Source organism: Bos grunniens, chromosome 10 (genome assembly GCF_055505025.1).
Source record: "Bos grunniens cultivar Pamir isolate PY7600 chromosome 10, Bosgru_T2T1.0, whole genome shotgun sequence".
Taxonomy (NCBI): Eukaryota; Metazoa; Chordata; class Mammalia; order Artiodactyla; family Bovidae; genus Bos; species Bos grunniens.
The window spans coordinates 74,662,181-74,678,275 of record NC_141174.1 but is presented as its reverse complement, the minus strand read 5'-3'; the positions used below and the strand labels follow the sequence as shown (position 1 = coordinate 74,678,275).

The 16,095-nt window shown below is 44.2% G+C and overlaps 2 protein-coding genes across 5 annotated transcripts in view; one reads left to right on the top strand and one right to left on the bottom strand.

Annotated features, from left to right (window-relative positions):
• The window catches only part of AVEN (apoptosis and caspase activation inhibitor), a 192,208-nt gene extending 179,364 nt beyond the window's left edge, over window positions 1–12,844 (top strand). For all 4 annotated transcript variants that reach the window (XM_086322078.1, XM_086322077.1, XM_086322075.1 and 1 more), the window contains exons 3-6: window positions 1,780–1,850; window positions 8,033–8,128; window positions 11,182–11,542; window positions 12,339–12,844. In XM_086322078.1, coding sequence (XP_086178204.1) covers window positions 1,780–1,850; window positions 8,033–8,128; window positions 11,182–11,542; window positions 12,339–12,454 — 644 coding nt within the window. In that variant the 3' untranslated portion in view covers window positions 12,455–12,844. The remainder of the gene's footprint in view (window positions 1–1,779; window positions 1,851–8,032; window positions 8,129–11,181; window positions 11,543–12,338) is intronic.
• Window positions 12,307–16,095, bottom strand: part of RYR3 (ryanodine receptor 3) — a 565,051-nt gene continuing 561,262 nt past the window's right edge. Inside the window, exons 102-103 of the mRNA XM_086322070.1 lie at window positions 14,900–14,951; window positions 12,307–13,946 (exon numbers count right to left, since the gene is read on the bottom strand). Coding sequence (XP_086178196.1) covers window positions 13,851–13,946; window positions 14,900–14,951 — 148 coding nt within the window. The 3' untranslated portion in view covers window positions 12,307–13,850. The remainder of the gene's footprint in view (window positions 13,947–14,899; window positions 14,952–16,095) is intronic.

The window sequence follows — 16,095 nt, the reverse complement described above, 5'->3', positions numbered from 1 at the left end:
GGGGTTGCAAAGAGTCAGACAGGACTGAGTGACTGAACTGATGACTGATGATATCTAGTACTGATTACATAGTATAGGATCCATGCAGTCATAGGATCATTTTTAATATAGAAGTTCACAAATATCAAAGGTAACACTACTTCATAAAATAGTCAACTGTTTGACCAAGTTTAAAAAAATCTAGCAGATTAATTTTTTATTTATTCATGATTCATTTCATATATACATATTAGCCACTTGCATTTCTTATTCTCACCCCCTTTCCTGTTTTCCTACTAGGTGGTTTTGTTCTGGTTAATTTGCAGAAGTTCTTTGTATGTGAGAGATAGGCTCTTTGCCTATATGTGCTACAAATTTATCACTGGCAAATATGGTTTGTATGACTGCTACATTTTAGGATATTTTTAAAGGTTTTTTTTGGTAACCTTTCTATAGTCCTTTTAAGATACTGATATTGCACAAATATTTATGAAGTATCCACATATAATCACAATACATATATGTACACACGCACTTAAATATCCACATGCACAGACAAGACCTTATTAATTCAGATCCTTTATATCATACTTTTGGGAGATCACATTGATTTGCTGGTGACTAATGATTGTGATTTTATCCTTCCTCATGATAAAGACTGATGTTCTTGGTCTGTTTTACCTTGAACTTGATCTTGTCAAGTTTTAGATGCTGGAAGTTTTATCTTTGTCTCTTTAATTTGGAATTCTTCCCTTCTTTTTCCCCTCTTTTAAGTTAGAAGTAAAGAATGGATTCTATGGCTAAATAACCTGAGAGATATCATAGGAGGAGGAAGTGGGCCTGTACCTGAATCTTGAAATATAAATAGGATATGAATGGGTAGAAGTGTGTGGGTCTTCAGACAAGGAAGAAGGATTAAAAGAAAAATGAGGATAGGATAGAAAATGAAGTATGTTCAAAATGTGAAAAGAGGCTGACTCTGGAGCAGAAAGTCTGAAGAAATAAGAAGTAAATGTTCATTAATGAGGTAGGACCACATTTTGGAGGATCCTGAAAGCTAGGTAGAGAAATAATTCTTTGCTTATAAATTGGCTATCCCTAATGCAAATAATCAGGTAAGTACACGTTTACAAAATAAGCCTTGTGTCAGGCTCCTTGTACAGAATCATCTGTCAAGCTTGTTTATTTTGATTCATTTTCCTTCATTCTGGGAGCTCATGCTCATTCCAGCCATGCGTCATGATTCACATTGACTAATCTAAGGCACATCCTTTGGGTTTTATTTTGCATCTGACATTCTTACCAGGTGATTTTTGGAGTGATGGTTGAGGTTGGTAAACTCACTTCAAAGAGATATTTTTAGTCGTCATATTATGGGTCAGTGGAGAATTGCTTTCCTTCAGTTCTGGTTTTCTCCTTCCTTTTCTACTTGCCTACCCCCAAAATTACACATATCAGTTTCCTTGCATACATTATAGAGAGATAAAAATATGCTTAAAATGGGTAGATGGCCATGTCTGCAGGCCTGGACTGTTTAGCTGTTTCTCAAGTGTGTAGGCTGGTGGCTTATTGAGAGTTGAATAAAACAATGAATACAGCTGTCAACAATATTTTCAAGTGCCCCCTACACACAGGTTGCTGTGGAAAGATGTGGACCGGGACCTTCTATCGAATGGTATCACCATGTTTGGGATGGTCAGCTCTTCAGAAACAGCACTTTTCCTTCCAAAGGGAAATTTAGAGAACTGAGTGTTCGCCTTTGGCTTTGATATAAAGTTGTGTGCTTTTTTCTGTTCCCAGGGGACTCCTTCTCACAGTTCCGGTTTGCCGAGGAGAAAGAGTGGGATGGTGAAGCTTCATGCCCCAAGCAGGTAAGGCGAAGCTTTGTGTTGAATGGGGGTTGGCTCTTCTCAAGGATAAAGACCAGCACCTTTCGCACTGTTGTTTAGACGGAGTCTTCACATAGAGGAGAGTCTAGTACTTCGTGTACAGTTCAGTCTCAGTTACCTAAATTGCTCAGAAAGTTTTCAGGGAGCTTAAATGTTACAAGTTCTTGGAGCTGGAGTTGACCTTCATACCAGGCCACTGTGTGAACTCCTCATACAGTTCATCTGTGACTATAGTTCATACAGATTGGGTTGCAGGGCCAAAGATTATGGTTATGATTTTGAGTGGATTACCTTACTGTTTGGCCTTCCACTTTTCCCTTTCTGTGAAAATTCCTCTTAGAATCAGTTGAGAATTCAGTTTTTTTCTCCCACACTGTTTTTGGTATTATGGACAGGGAGGCCTGGCGTGCTGCGATTCATGGGGTCGCAAAAAGTTGGACACAACTGAGCGACTGAGCTGAACTGAACTGAAGAGAATCCTTAACTTCGTAGTTTTAAATAACTCTTTTATCTATAATTAGGAGCAGAAAACTATAAAATAAGAACAAGTATCATAGTCTTTCAATGAATCCATAAAACCCACACACTTTCTTTGTATTCCTGCCATATTTTCTTCCCAAAGGAGTTTTGATGATTCTCCAAGCAGGATTTCACTGATTCTTTTCATATGAGAGATGACAGGTATTCTCACCCTGTAAAAATGCACAGAGAATGAATGAGTGGTGGTTTGGCATATGCTCCCCAACCCCAGGGCTAGAGCATACTGTCTGACACAGTGATCAGACCGTCCGCCCACAGCTTCAGACAGGAGACCGAGCCACAGACCTGCTGGGGAGGGGTGGTCCCTTCCTCCCCATTCTGCTGTCAGCTCAGTACACACACAGTAGGCGGCTTGCACTCCCAGGTGGACTGGTGTTATGTTCAGTTGTTTGGGATGGACATTGACTTTTCAGAAAGACAGAGGCGAGGGAAGTGACTTGTAAAATAACTGCCTGTCACTTTACAAAGAGTGTGTATTACAACATAGAAAAAAGTTGAAAATTAGAAATATTTGTTTTTCTTGAGTCTGTTTGGGATGTACCTGAGCAGAGACGTTACTTTGTCAACAAAGGTCCGTCTAGTCAAGGCTATGGTTTTTCCAGTGATCATGTATGGATGCAAGAGTTGGGCTATAAAGAAAGCTGAGCGCTGAAGAATTGATGCTTTTGAACTGTGGTGTTGGAGAAGACCCTTGAGAGTCCCTTGGACTGCAAGGAGATCCAACCAGTCCATCCTAAAGGAGATCAGTCCTGGGTGTTCATTGGAAGGACTGATGTTGAAGCTGAAACTCCAATACTTTGGCCACCTGATGCGAAGAGCTGACTCATTTGAAAAGACCCTGATGCTGGGAAAGATTGAGGGCAGGAGGAGAAGGGAACAACAGAGGATGAGATGGTTGGATGGCATCACGGACTTGATGGACATGAGTTTGGGTGAACTCCAGGAGTTGGTGATGGACAGGGAGGCCTGGCGTGCTGTGATTCATGGGATTGCAAAGAGTCGGACACGACTGAGTGACTGAACTGAACTGAACTGAGTATGGTTTAGAGTTGTAGGACAAGTTAAAAACAGATTAACGGAAGAATTGAGTGAAAGCCAAATGGTTCTCATTTCAACTCCTTTGAACCATGTTGGCTAAAAGAGAACATTTGAGTTATCTTAAGATTTTCAGATGATTCTAAGGTTCTTCATTCATCAAAACACTGAGCACTTGTTATTTATTATGTTTTATTAGTTGCCCCTTATTCAAAGATGAATGAGACAAAGCTCATGCTTGTTCACCACCCTAGGCCCCTTGCCTTATAACATAGTGGTAGATGACATGTGGTAGATGATCAGTAAATATTTAGATGATAAATGAAAAAGAATGCAACATAAGATAATTGGTATAATGCTCCTGCTGCTGCTAAGTCGCTTCAGTCGTGTCTGACTCTGTGTGACCCTATAGACAGCAGTCCACCAGGCCCCCCCATCCCTGGGATTCTCCAGGCAAGAACACTGGAGTGGGTTGCCATTTCCTTCTCCAGTGCATGAAAGTGAAAAGTGAAAGTGAAGTTGCTCAGTCATGTCCGACTCTTAGCGACCCCATGGACTGCAGCCTTCTAGGCTGCTCCATCCATGGGATTTTCCAGGCAAGAGTACTGGAGTGGGGTGCCATTGCCTTGGTGGGAGAAATCTGCTTTGGACTGGTAGTGATTGAGAGTAGGAGCATGGGATGAAGACCATTTGAATGGGCCTTGGTGGATAAGTATGGTTCTGGTGGGTCCTCTCTGGGGAACAACAGGAGAATGATGAGATCTGAAAGACCAGGCTGTGGTCAGAGTTGGGAGCATAGCTGGACTGTGGTATTCTCAGAAGAGGAGGCTCCCAGGGTAGGTCTAGGCCACTTAGTACCAGCAGTTGGGTTTTCATTTTCATCTGGGGGCAGTTTAGCGTGTGGGTAAGAGCATAGCCTTTAGAGACACAATCCTGAGTGTAAATCCTAGTTCTCATCTGTAAAATGGAACTAATCATTAAGTATAACTCAGAGTTGTCATGAGGATTAGATTGGGTTATAAATAAAAGTTCTTCTGTGCAGTTCCTGACACATGGGAAACACTCAAAATTAGCCTTTATTCCTACTGTTACTTGTTCACAAGAGTATTGTTTAGCAAGAAAATGGAAATGGCTAGATTGGACCTCCACAGTTTTGGGAAGGAGGGACTGAAGAGGTCAGAGGTTGGAGGAGGAAAAGCAGTGGGAGGATATTGTGCTGGCTAACGGGAGGGGATGTGGGCTGACAGCATGGGGCCGTGGCAGGGAAGACAGTTCCCTGATGGATGAGACTGCGTGGAGGACGAGGGAGAATATGTCATGGGCCAGACAGGAGACATAAGGACAAGAAAGATTCACAGGGGCTCTGAGGCTCTGAGCATGACGACGAGGTGAGCAGTGACAGCTGATGGAGCAGAAGAAGGCAGTCTTGACCATGAGTGTGTTGAGTTGACACGTCCCAAACCGAATTCATCACTTCGCCATCAGAACTGCTATATGTCCCACTTCACTCCTCATTTGGTTCTCTTTATTTTTGCTTACTTGAGAGAGAAAAAGAAGAGGAGAATCTGTCTATATATCTATCTTCTACCTATCTGTCCGTCTACCTACCTACCTGTCTGTCTGTCTACCCGATATCTGTCTACCTCCTTACCTGTCTGTCTATCCAATATCTGTCTGTCTGTCCCTCATGTGCTTCCCTGTCCCCAGTGCTGCTGGGGACATGAGGAAGTAGAGCTGACAGCGGGTCCTGGTGAAGCCCCTAACAGGAGAGCGCCCAGCACTGTGGCTGTGACCGGCCTTCACAAGTCTGTGGCTCACGTGCAGGGTGAAGGGGATGCGGCCTGGCAGTCAGGGTCCCTGCTTCAGCCACGCTGGCCCCATTTCTTCAGGGGAGTTGGTCCCTTGGATCCCTGAGTGACGTTTTCAGACCTGTTCTTTGGACAGTGGGGGAACATGGGAGGAGGGAATGTGAGGTGGGAGGAGAACTTTGTAGGGTGAAAAAATAGGCCCATTATTTTTTAAAAATCATCTGAGGCTTTTTTTTTTTCTTTTCATTTTACTTTTCAGTTCTGTTGACTAGTGACTTGTTTATTCCATAGAGCTTCCTCAAGCACCAGCAAGCACTGGGTGACATGTGGTGGTTCCTGAACACGTGGCTCCTAATGGCGTATATGCCCTCCCTCAGTTCCCCGCAAGAGTGCAGTTCTGGATGGGACTCTGTACATGGAAGGCACCCCAGCTTACTCCTAAGTATTGCTTGATTTGGGCACTTCCGCTGTAAAGGGGCCTTGAGTCCCCACATGTGGACGATGAGTTCTGTAGCTACCGAGGAAGGTATAATGGTCTGACTAGAGGCTGTAAGTGGAGTTTTAGCTCGCTGTGCCCTCCCAGCATCCAGGTCTGCAGAAGAGGAGGCACCAGGCAGCCAGGCATCACACACGCTCCAACTGAGAATGGGTATAGAGTTGGCCAGGTAGGTGTGGAAGCCAGGCACTCCAGGCACAGTTAACCCACCAACTACTTTACAACATGGAGCAAAAAAAAAGCTAACTCATGGTGGTTATTCCAGTCAAACCTGTCTTCAAATTCACACTTTACTGTTACAAGGAATTCACTACAGCTCCCTTTATGTCGAAGGCATTCAGCTTTAGCTCTTTAGAAGACAAAGTGGTGACCAAAAGAGGGAAAGTCTTACACAGTGGTGTATGATGAGGGCAGGTTCTAGGCTCTGGGACTTCTACAGGGAGACCAGCAGAAACCACTGTGCTGGGCTGAAGTGTCGTGAGGGCCTTATGGTGACAGCACCTTGTCACCTGGGCCTTGGATGGGGGGTAGGAATTAGAGACATGGGGGTGGGAGCAGCCAAAGGTCCGTCATTCAGGACTCAGCACACAGGCACAGCCTGGCCGATCCTCACATCTCACAGACTTCCTTGTTAACAGCATACCTCGTAGTGTGTTGCACCTGATGTGAAAGTGGGGAGGAAGTTTGAGCACTTGTGGCTAGACCGCAGCACGTCTCAGAGGCCCTCCTCTGGAGACCTGAGAGTGGTTGGCAGCTCTGAGTAGTTGGCAGGCATGGTGGAGGGAGCAGGGGGTCTATACAGTGGGAAGGGTGAGATTTCCGTTTTGTAATGAGGCGATGTACTCGTGTGTTACACATTCAGGATCACATTTTTCTAGTGGTCTGAGAGATTTTCTTCAAACTTCAAAACAAAGGCTGGCTGTGCTGGCCCTCATGAAGCCTTGGGTGTGCTGAGTGCAGGACCAAGGCAGGGCGTGTGTGTACTGAATTTCCTGCTCTCCTGCCAGAGCTTTGTTTTCCTCCATCCTGTTCCCTAAATACTCTATTTTTAGATGTAAGTTTTTTTTTTTTTTTTTTTTCCCTAGGGCAAGGGGCCACATCTGCTGCTGCCGGCATTGCTCCCCTAAGAGCTAGCCATCTTCAGAAAGTTTCAAAAGGGCAGCTGAAAAGCCATATTGCATTTTTCGATCGCTGTGTACTTCTGTTGTGAGGCTCAGGAGTTTGAGTGGGTCTGGATTTAGTGCTGGGGCTCTACTTGAGAATACCAGGAATGACTCCCTACCTCCAGTCATCATAAATGCATCTACCCAAGACATCCTTATAGTGGATTTGAGACTCCATGACCCCTGGGTTTTCTCTGACTTGAAGTCCGTGATCACAGCAGAAGGCACAGTTCTACCTAGACCTGTGACAGTCCTTGGTGGATGAGATGGTTGGTGGTATCTGACTCTTAATGTGGTGATTTCACCCACCTTTTAGTTTTTCCCTTCTCTTGGATGGCCAGGGTACCTAGAAGCAGCTGTTAGGGGTCATGAGATAATCTGGAATGCCTTCTCAAATACAGTCAATCTGTGAAGGCATTGCCTGGAAGGGACTTTGCGCCTGTGAATGGGAATGGAGTCCCAGGGAGTTTTAGTGTTGGCCTCACACGTAGAGCTGCCAGCTGGAGGGTAAGTTTCCATCCCCTGATTTCTGGTTGGAAGAGAAGTGTACGCACATGGACTCCTCTGGCTGTGCCGTCAGCCCCAAGTCACTGTCGAGACAGCTCTCCACTGCTCTCCCAAAGGCCAGCCATCTGAATATGGAGGAGGTGTCCAGTTATGTTTCATTAAATGCTTTGAATTTTCTCTGTAATTCCAAGAATGTCCACAGTTTCCAGATTACCATGCAGTCTTTTTTTTCCCCCCTTTGGCCATGCAGCGCAGCCTGTAGGATCTTAGTTTCCTGACCAGGGATCGAACCCATACCGTCCCCCATCCAGTGGAAGCACAGAGTCCTAACTATTGGGCCACTGAGGAATTCCCATACCATAGAGTCTTTGATTCGAGTGATTGCTACCCTGCTGCTACTCTGACCACCTGAGCTGTGGCTCAAGAAGGTGGTTTTGGTTTTGCTTATCTTCATGCAGAGATGATAGAAATTAGAACCATATGATTTATGATTGGGTCACTCCCAGCTAAAAGTAATGGATGATTTATTTACAGTTACTACTAGCGTCTTGTGCCCTTTTATTTCTGAAAGGTCATATGTAATCATCTTGATTGATCAATTTCTCTTTTCTGTAGAATTCAGCATTTTATGTGGACTGTGAGTCATTGGTTCGAGCCCTTCAAGAATTGCCTCTCTCACTCCGACTCAATGTTGCTGCTGAATTGGTTCAGGTAAGAACCCTGATGACATCTTGAGGCTGGTGTAAATTAGGGCAGAAGAAGAAAACTGAAAAGTATCTCCCTGTAGGATGTCTCAGAATCAGCTTTTCCTTTCAACAGGCTGAGGGTTTTGTATCAGATAGAATTTTGTAGTTTTGAGGGAGAATGAAATACTTTTCAAAGTTTTTATCCTGTTTTATTGATATATTTGGAACATTTTAAAGGATAAAATGTAATGGAATCAAATGAAATGTCAAAGTACAGAGTCTGGCTTGTGTTGTACCCAAAATGTTTATGTGTCAGGCTCTGTGTTAGGCACTCAGATTACAGTGGTGAATAGACAGACATGGTTCTTGCCCTCATGGAGCTTAATCTGTCAGGAAAGATGGGCATTAATCCAGTTATCAAATTGCACTAAGTTTGTGAAGGATAAGCACTATGTGCTATGAGAGTTTGTAATAATGAACCTGTATGATGTAGGAATGACTTTTCTGAAGAAGTTACAGATAAACTGAGAGCCAAAGTATAGGAACATTTGAGTTGAGATTTAAAGAAGGGTAACCCAATCAGATCTGTAATAGCAGTGCTAGTAATAATGACAACAATAACAAAGAACATTCTGGCGGCAGAATGGAGAGAAGATGTGGGATTGGGGTGAGTGTGTGTATGGGGAAGTCTGCATATGCACACCCATGCAAGAGTAGAATAGATGAGGAGAGGCAAATTAAGTGGCTCTTGCATGGTTCAGGTGAGTAATACTGTAGCCTGTACCAGCAATGGTGGGGAACTGCACTTTACCAAGAACTGAACTATAAAAGTAAAATTAATAGGACTTGGTGAAATGCTGGTGATGGAGCAGGAGCAGGCAGAGAATTCTTCTGGGTGTTCCAGCTTGTGCAACCCAGTGGTGGCTAGTATCAGTGAGGCTTGGACAGAGTATGAGTTTGTTCTGAGATTTCAAAGTGAAAATAATAGTAATTTGAATGTAGAAATTTATAGTTCAGAATTAAGGACTAGAAATATAAATCTGGGGGTTACAACCAGTGTAAGGTAGGTAAGAGGAGCCACTGAATGGGATAAGAGAGGAAGCGTCCAACAGTTAAACCAGAAGGAACTTTGAAATTTCTTTGAGACTTGACTGGATTTTTTTTTTTTTTTTAAGTGAAACCCTGGGCAGTACTAAATAGAATGCAAGCAACTAAAATGATCAGTTTTGTTCTACAGATGAATATGATGCCAAGCTTAAACATCACCATGAACTGGCTACGCATCCAGTTGCTGTTTCTGTGGCACTTAACTTGCCTCAGATTTAGGGCAAGTAGGATTCAGGGCTGGGGGACAGTTCGGGGCTGAGAAGTAGAAAGGCTGGCATTTGCCTCTGATGGGGAATCACCTGGGGCTTCTTTCGGAATGCGTGGGCTTGTCTTAATGACAGGGTAAGTGTCACTTTTCCTCTGGGTGTCCAGTGATGGTTAGAGTTTGGACATGCTTGGTTTGGTCCCACACAATGAGGGATGGTTAACAGGACCTCATTGGGGTGAAGGTGATGGGGACCCCAGGACTGAGGAGAGAAACGGGGTGAAGTGTTATGAGAAATCCAAAGTGAAGGATGGCACGCCTGAAGAGGAAAGATATAAAGTAATTACAGGAACTTTGAAATTAAAATACCATCCCTCCCCCGTTATGCAGAGCAGTTATTCTCAACTGTGTCTGTATCTTACTTACCTGGGGAGTGAACAGACAAAAACCATGCTGGACAGCCAGTCCAGACCATCTAAGTGATCACAAGATTAGAACCGGGGCCCACATCCCAGCTTCACCCTGCCTACTGACAGTGCTGGGTGAGTGTTCAAGTTCATGTGTGAGGCTGTACTGTCTCAAAAGCCCTGAGGAGTTATTAGCAGACTGGATCTGCTCAGGATGCTTAAATGTACGAGTAAGGGAACAGTGGCTCCAAGAGCAGCTGAACCTCCTTTTGAACCTACCCGACTGCTGCCAGGCTGGTCACCCCAGTCTTCCCTCCGGAACTATGGTTCTCAGTCGTCTTCTACATTACAGTCACCTGAGGGGAGGGTCTAACTCTCTTAAATTCCAACATGTAGAAAAGTGCACATGTAAATCTTTATAACCATGGAATCACCATCTAGATCAAGAAACAGAATATTGCCCCTGCCCAGAACCACCCCCACCGCACCCAGCCCTGACCCAAGGCAGTACTTTCCTAAAACCACTATTTTGACAAGAGTTAGTTTTGCCTGTATGGGGAGTTTTTACAAATGTAATCAGATAGAATGTTTTCTTTAGTGTCTGGCAATTTTTAGTCATGAATGACTGCTATGCTATGCTATCCTAAGTCACTTCAGTCGTGTCCAACTCTGTGTGATCCCATAGATGGTAGCCTACCAGGCTCCCCCGTCCCTGGGATTCTCCAGGCAAGAACACTGGAGTGGGTTGCCATTTCCTTCTCCAGTGCATCAAAGTGAAAAGTGAAAGTGAAGTCGCTCAGTCGTGTCCTACTCCTAGCGACCCCATGGACTGCAGCCTACCAGGCTCCTCCGTCCATGGGATTCTCCAGGCAAGAGTACTGGAGTGGGGTACCATCGCCTTCTCTGAATGACCACTAGTAACGTTATTTTTTTTTAGTGAATGTGTCCCTTCACCTCTGTATTTGTGCATTTTAGTACGATGAGCAGATCTGATTTACTTATTACTCCTCCATGCCTTTTACAGATGTCTGCCTCGTCACAGGCGTAAGTGTGTATTCACATAGACCTGTGGCTCTGTCTGATCTCAGGCCAGTGATGGGAACGCATGGGCCTTTTGATTTCAGCTCTAATCTGGTTAGCACAAGGCTGAGGTGGACATAGCGGGGAGGTGTCCCACATTTACCCGTATTAATTAGAAGGGGTGCTGGGACAAACCTGGATGGAGAAACTTCGTGACCTTCCTGTCTGAACTGAATTTCCTACTCCACAAAGTCTGATGGCTTCCTCTGCTTTAGTTCCTGCTTAAGCAAATAGGGCAGGACTCACAGTTTTAACTCAGATATTGTGTTTCTCTTTCAGACTGCCCTTCCTTTAGAGCTCCCTCAGGTGAAACCAAAGAGAAATAACGATGGCAAGGGACTAGGGATGCAGCTAAAGGGGCCCTCGGGGCCTGGAGGAAAGGGGTCCCTCTCTGAGATGAAATCCACCACCACTGGCTTCCCCGTGTACCCGGGTAAAGACGGCCCAGGATCGGGTCCTTCCAAGGGTTCTCAGAACCCCACTTCCCTGCTGCAGTTGGCAGCAGATCATTTGGAAGAAGAGCTAGATCTGCTGCTTAATTTAGACGCGCCTGTGAAAGAGGGAGGTGACATCTTATCAGACCAGACAGCTCAGGACCTGGAATCTGAGAAAAGGGGGGACCTGGTCCAAGCAGCAGCAGGTACGGTTTTTATTTTATTTCCCACCCATCTTCTTGATTCTGGTGTTTTTCTGAGAATAGCTTCACATCCCCACACATCCTCATCGGTGTCTGCCATCGATCTGGCCTCGTTCACTGACATCTATTTCTGTGCTCACATCTCCGCTTCCCCCTGAGCTGACCTTTCTGACATCGTTCTCACTCGATAATACTGGCCTTCCAAAGCTGCTACCTGCCTGATTGCAATCTTAAACCTGGGGCTACAAATGGAACTCATGCTATAAAAGGCATTTAGAGCCTTGTGGCCTCAGCTGTGCAGCAGCAGACCTTTTAATCGACTGTCTGAACAGGCCTGTGGACCAAGTCTGTGTGCTTCTCGCTTGCTATTCTGCTTTTGTTTAAAAAGGAGGAGAGTTCCTCACATGCCCGTTCTGTGAGATGGTGGCCCATCTGACAGGGAGAGGCCTAGTGACTGCCCCGTCCATACACTGCCCTTAGGACCCTCTGATGGCTTTCCAGGATCACTGCTTAGTAAAAAGGAAACAGAGCTATTGGTCTTTAAAAAGAAAAAAAAAAAAAAAAACCTCATGAACTGTGAGATTCACCAAATAAATAGAAGAGCAAATCTACCCCATTTATGAACCTGTTTAGGTATTATTGGATCTTCTTAGGGAGTAGGCACAATGACAATGTTTCCTCTTATCAGGAGCAAAGTAACAACTTGGCTGATTTCTAGCATGGATCAAACCCCAGGGAAGCATTAACCCTCAATTCTGAGACTAACATTAAGTTGTTAACATTGCGTTTATTTTCTTAGAACCTGCAAACCCATTTGTGTTGGAAGAAAAGAACGTGACCTCGGGGCAACCAAGTATATCCAGAAATGTTACCGAGGAAGAGCTTGAAGACTGGTTGGACAGCATGATTTCCTAATGACAAGGAAAGAAAGGGAAAGAGAGAGAGGGAAAAGAAAATGAAAACTGCCTGAAGCCAATTTTGGTTGCCTTGTAAGGGTGCGCAGGCCCAAGGCTGTCCTAGAACAGCTGGTTTACAAGCATGACCCCAAGCCCATGTGGCCATCACGCTTAGCACAGTAGACGCCTTCCTCCATGTTCAACAACATCTGAAGTAGACGTTTAAGAGGCTCGCTACATTTGTTCTCTGGCTTTAGTAACTGAATAGATGTCTTAAGGGCAAGAGATGTTTCGGCCCTTGTTTCCAGTTTCTTCCTCTCTGTGTTTACAGCATAGCAGGTGCTGCTGATGAAGAGAAGAGAGCTAAGCAACCAGGCATGCATTTGGCCAAAATAAACACTGGTCTGTAGATTTTCTTTCTTTCTTTCTTGTGTGGGGAGCTGTGTGCTATTTGTTACTCCCATGTCCCTTTCCCTGCAGTCACAGGGTGGTTGGGAATCAGCCAGAAGGTGGTTCATTACAAGAGGCCAAGCCGTGGAGTGGTGTGTATGACTTTATTGCAGTGGGCACTTCATGTTACTTAAGGAGATTCACCTAAATAGAGCAGCTCCACTACTTACAAGGGACCATAAAGCATTGCTCAATTTGGCTTAAGGTTGAGATTTTTTTTTTGAATTTTCAGTACAGTACTTCTAATAACAGCAATTGGTAAGCTGTTACTGAAAAAAAAAAATGAATAACTTTTCAAGTGCAGTTTCATAAAGTAAAAGATCAACACAACTGATTAATGGAACTGTCCATCTTGAACATAAACATAAAAAACTTGCATAGCTATATCTAAAGAGGTTTTTAAGGCACTTAATCGATATTTCAGTGTCGACAAAGTGGTGGTTTCTTGTTTTTTTTTTTTTTTTTCTATTTAACTGCTTAAAGCTTTTCAAGCTGATTCTGGATACATTCACTAGCAAGTACCATGGGAAAAATTAGACTGCAGTTAAAATGGTTTTTTGTTTTTTTTTTGTAGCTCAGACCATGAATCACTAGTGGGCTACTGTCACATGGCATTCACATGTTTAAAATTCCAGGTATTATGCATCTAAAACCCTACATCTCCAGCCCTTCCCTCCGTGGTGTCATCCCAACATACTAGTTAGAACTGAAAAACGTGAAGACTGTCCACTAGAGCTTCCTTGATGCTGTGCCATCCTTTTAACATTTTGACAGGTCATCTCCCACAGTGTAAGTCCATTAGGTACAAAAAGCCAAGTCAATTCCAAAATATCACAAATGTGTAATGAACTCTTCCTTGTACGGGAGGCCTTTAGGAAATGTCACTTTTCCAGTGTGTTGCAGAATTGTAAGAGAAGGATTTTATTGACCATCCAGAATATGGTGGAGGCTTCTTTCATTCCCATTTATCCAAGCTGATCTTCGTATTGTTTCCGGAAGCAGTCACCAGCTGGGAAGAAATCCCAGCACCTTTCTTGGTACATCTTCCAGACATAAGATTCCTGAAATAGTGAGAACCAACCACAGTAAGCTGAAACGCAATTTATTTTCCATCTCTGTGTCTCCCTTTGGGAATACTGATGTGGATAAGTATGAGGCCCCAACTGGCACATTCTTTCTTGCTCTATTCCCAGCCACCACCCCACCCCCAGGCTATTTTGGGAGCAAGAAGTCATTTCTCCCTTCTCCTGACCACCACCTCCCCTCCACCATCCCCAACAAAAAACCCCCAGTGAAACCAACTCAATGATTGCCACTAAAAATACTTAAAGATTTAGCAGTGAGTTGATTCCACATCATTTGTAATTGGGAGGAGGCAGAATGTATGATGAGAGCGCGCCGAGTGCCCACTGAGGCCAGGGCCAGGAGAGCTGAGGCTAGATACGGATGCCAGTTGCCTTTAAGTGTCTGAGCCATGACGTTTTCCTACAAAGCCAGTAACGTTTGAATATTTGGTAACCTACCTTTTCCTCCTGTTCTCTGCCTTTGTTTCTTGTTCATACTTAGTCACAGAATCCCTCTGACGCACACTCTGTCACACCCACCCCTTTGCGTCCCTGAGTCACCCACATAGGAGGTCGTTGTCTTCCTTGTGCTGTCTCTCCCACTGTTTTACTCTGAGGCGCCTGCTCTTTGCTGCACCGCCCACTCCGCTTCACATTGTCTCTTTCTCTGTTAACGTTCTCCCCACCTCCAGTTATTCGACTCAGAAGCAGCAACCCTAAGGGCTTAGCAAACGCCAGTGTGTGCTGGGAAGGATAACCAGGGGGCCTTTTGAAACAGATGGGAGTTGCCTTAAAATTTGACTTTGAAATTTACAAAGAGATGGTATAATCATGCAGGAAGCAGTGGGGAAATGCACAGAAGAGACGGATGGGGTCATTTCTCTACCGAGTTTTGACTTAGGAAGGGGAAGCCCTAACACAGGGGTGTGATTCTGTTGGATATTTCTCACCTGTCCCGTGTGCTCTGTCTCATCTTTGTTAATCAAATACATGAGGAAGAACCTGGAACGAGGAAAAAAGCTTTAACGACCGAAGGAAAGACAGTATTAGATACTTTGGTTAGAAAACTAAAGTTCACTTACTCAAGTGAACTGGAGAGAGGATCAAGCATCTTGGTTAGCATCATGCTGACCACTGTACCTTTCAGAATTGGGGAAACATGGCGTGACAACATACACCATTATTTTCTAATAATAATATACATAAATCTCAAAATGAGCCTTTCTCTGAAGAGAGGTCCTTTTTACTATCACCAAACCTTGAGCTAAGATCACTTCTGAGGAAGCATTTGTAGCTACCATTTTACTGTTTTTTTTTTTTTTAAATCCTAATATGAACAATAAAATGGTAGCCAAAACTCTAACCATATAATTTTTAGTTGGCTAGTTTATTCTCTTATAGGAATGCAGAATTGAAATCATATGTATCTCAAAGATATGTCACAGAAAAGTATTGATAAAAGTAGTGACTCTCATTCAGAAGTTGCCCTGATTTTTCCAGAAGTGTAGTTTTGTTGTTGTTGTTGTTTTTAACAAACAACGGAGGTAGGCCAGTGTAGTTTCACTTGCTCTAACCAGGAGGCTTGTGTCTAAGGTTTGAGTATGTCTGGAACACAGAATCATGGGAGGCTGGGGCTGGCCTCTCAGCTCACATTATGCAATCTCAGAGACGGCATCCGAGGGATTCGGCCTGTGCCCTTCAGGAAAATGACTGTGAGGCTGGTGAAAGGAAGAGAAAGCATAAATAGCATCCTTGGGAGGGTGAGGAGAGCGTGAGCCCCAGATTTTGAGTTCTCCCAGGATATTCTTAGGTTTATAGACTCAGATTGTGGCCCACGGTGAAGCAATAACTACTTTCCATCCTTTTATCAGACTAAGAAAGGAAACGTGACCAGTATCTTGTCATATAGGACATTATTGCTTTCCTAGCACATTTAATTCACAAAGCACAATTTTCAGGGGCGGGGCGAAGTTTTAAACATGAGTAAGACTGGTTCTCTCCCCTCAAGCTTGCTAGTGGAGGGGCACAGAGAAAATACACTATTATGTACAGAGTGCCATGGGAAGTACCTTCAAGAGTCCCAACTGTTCTCTCTCCACGGGCCTGCGATGAGCCACAGGCTCACCTTTTCTAGAAGTACATCCAT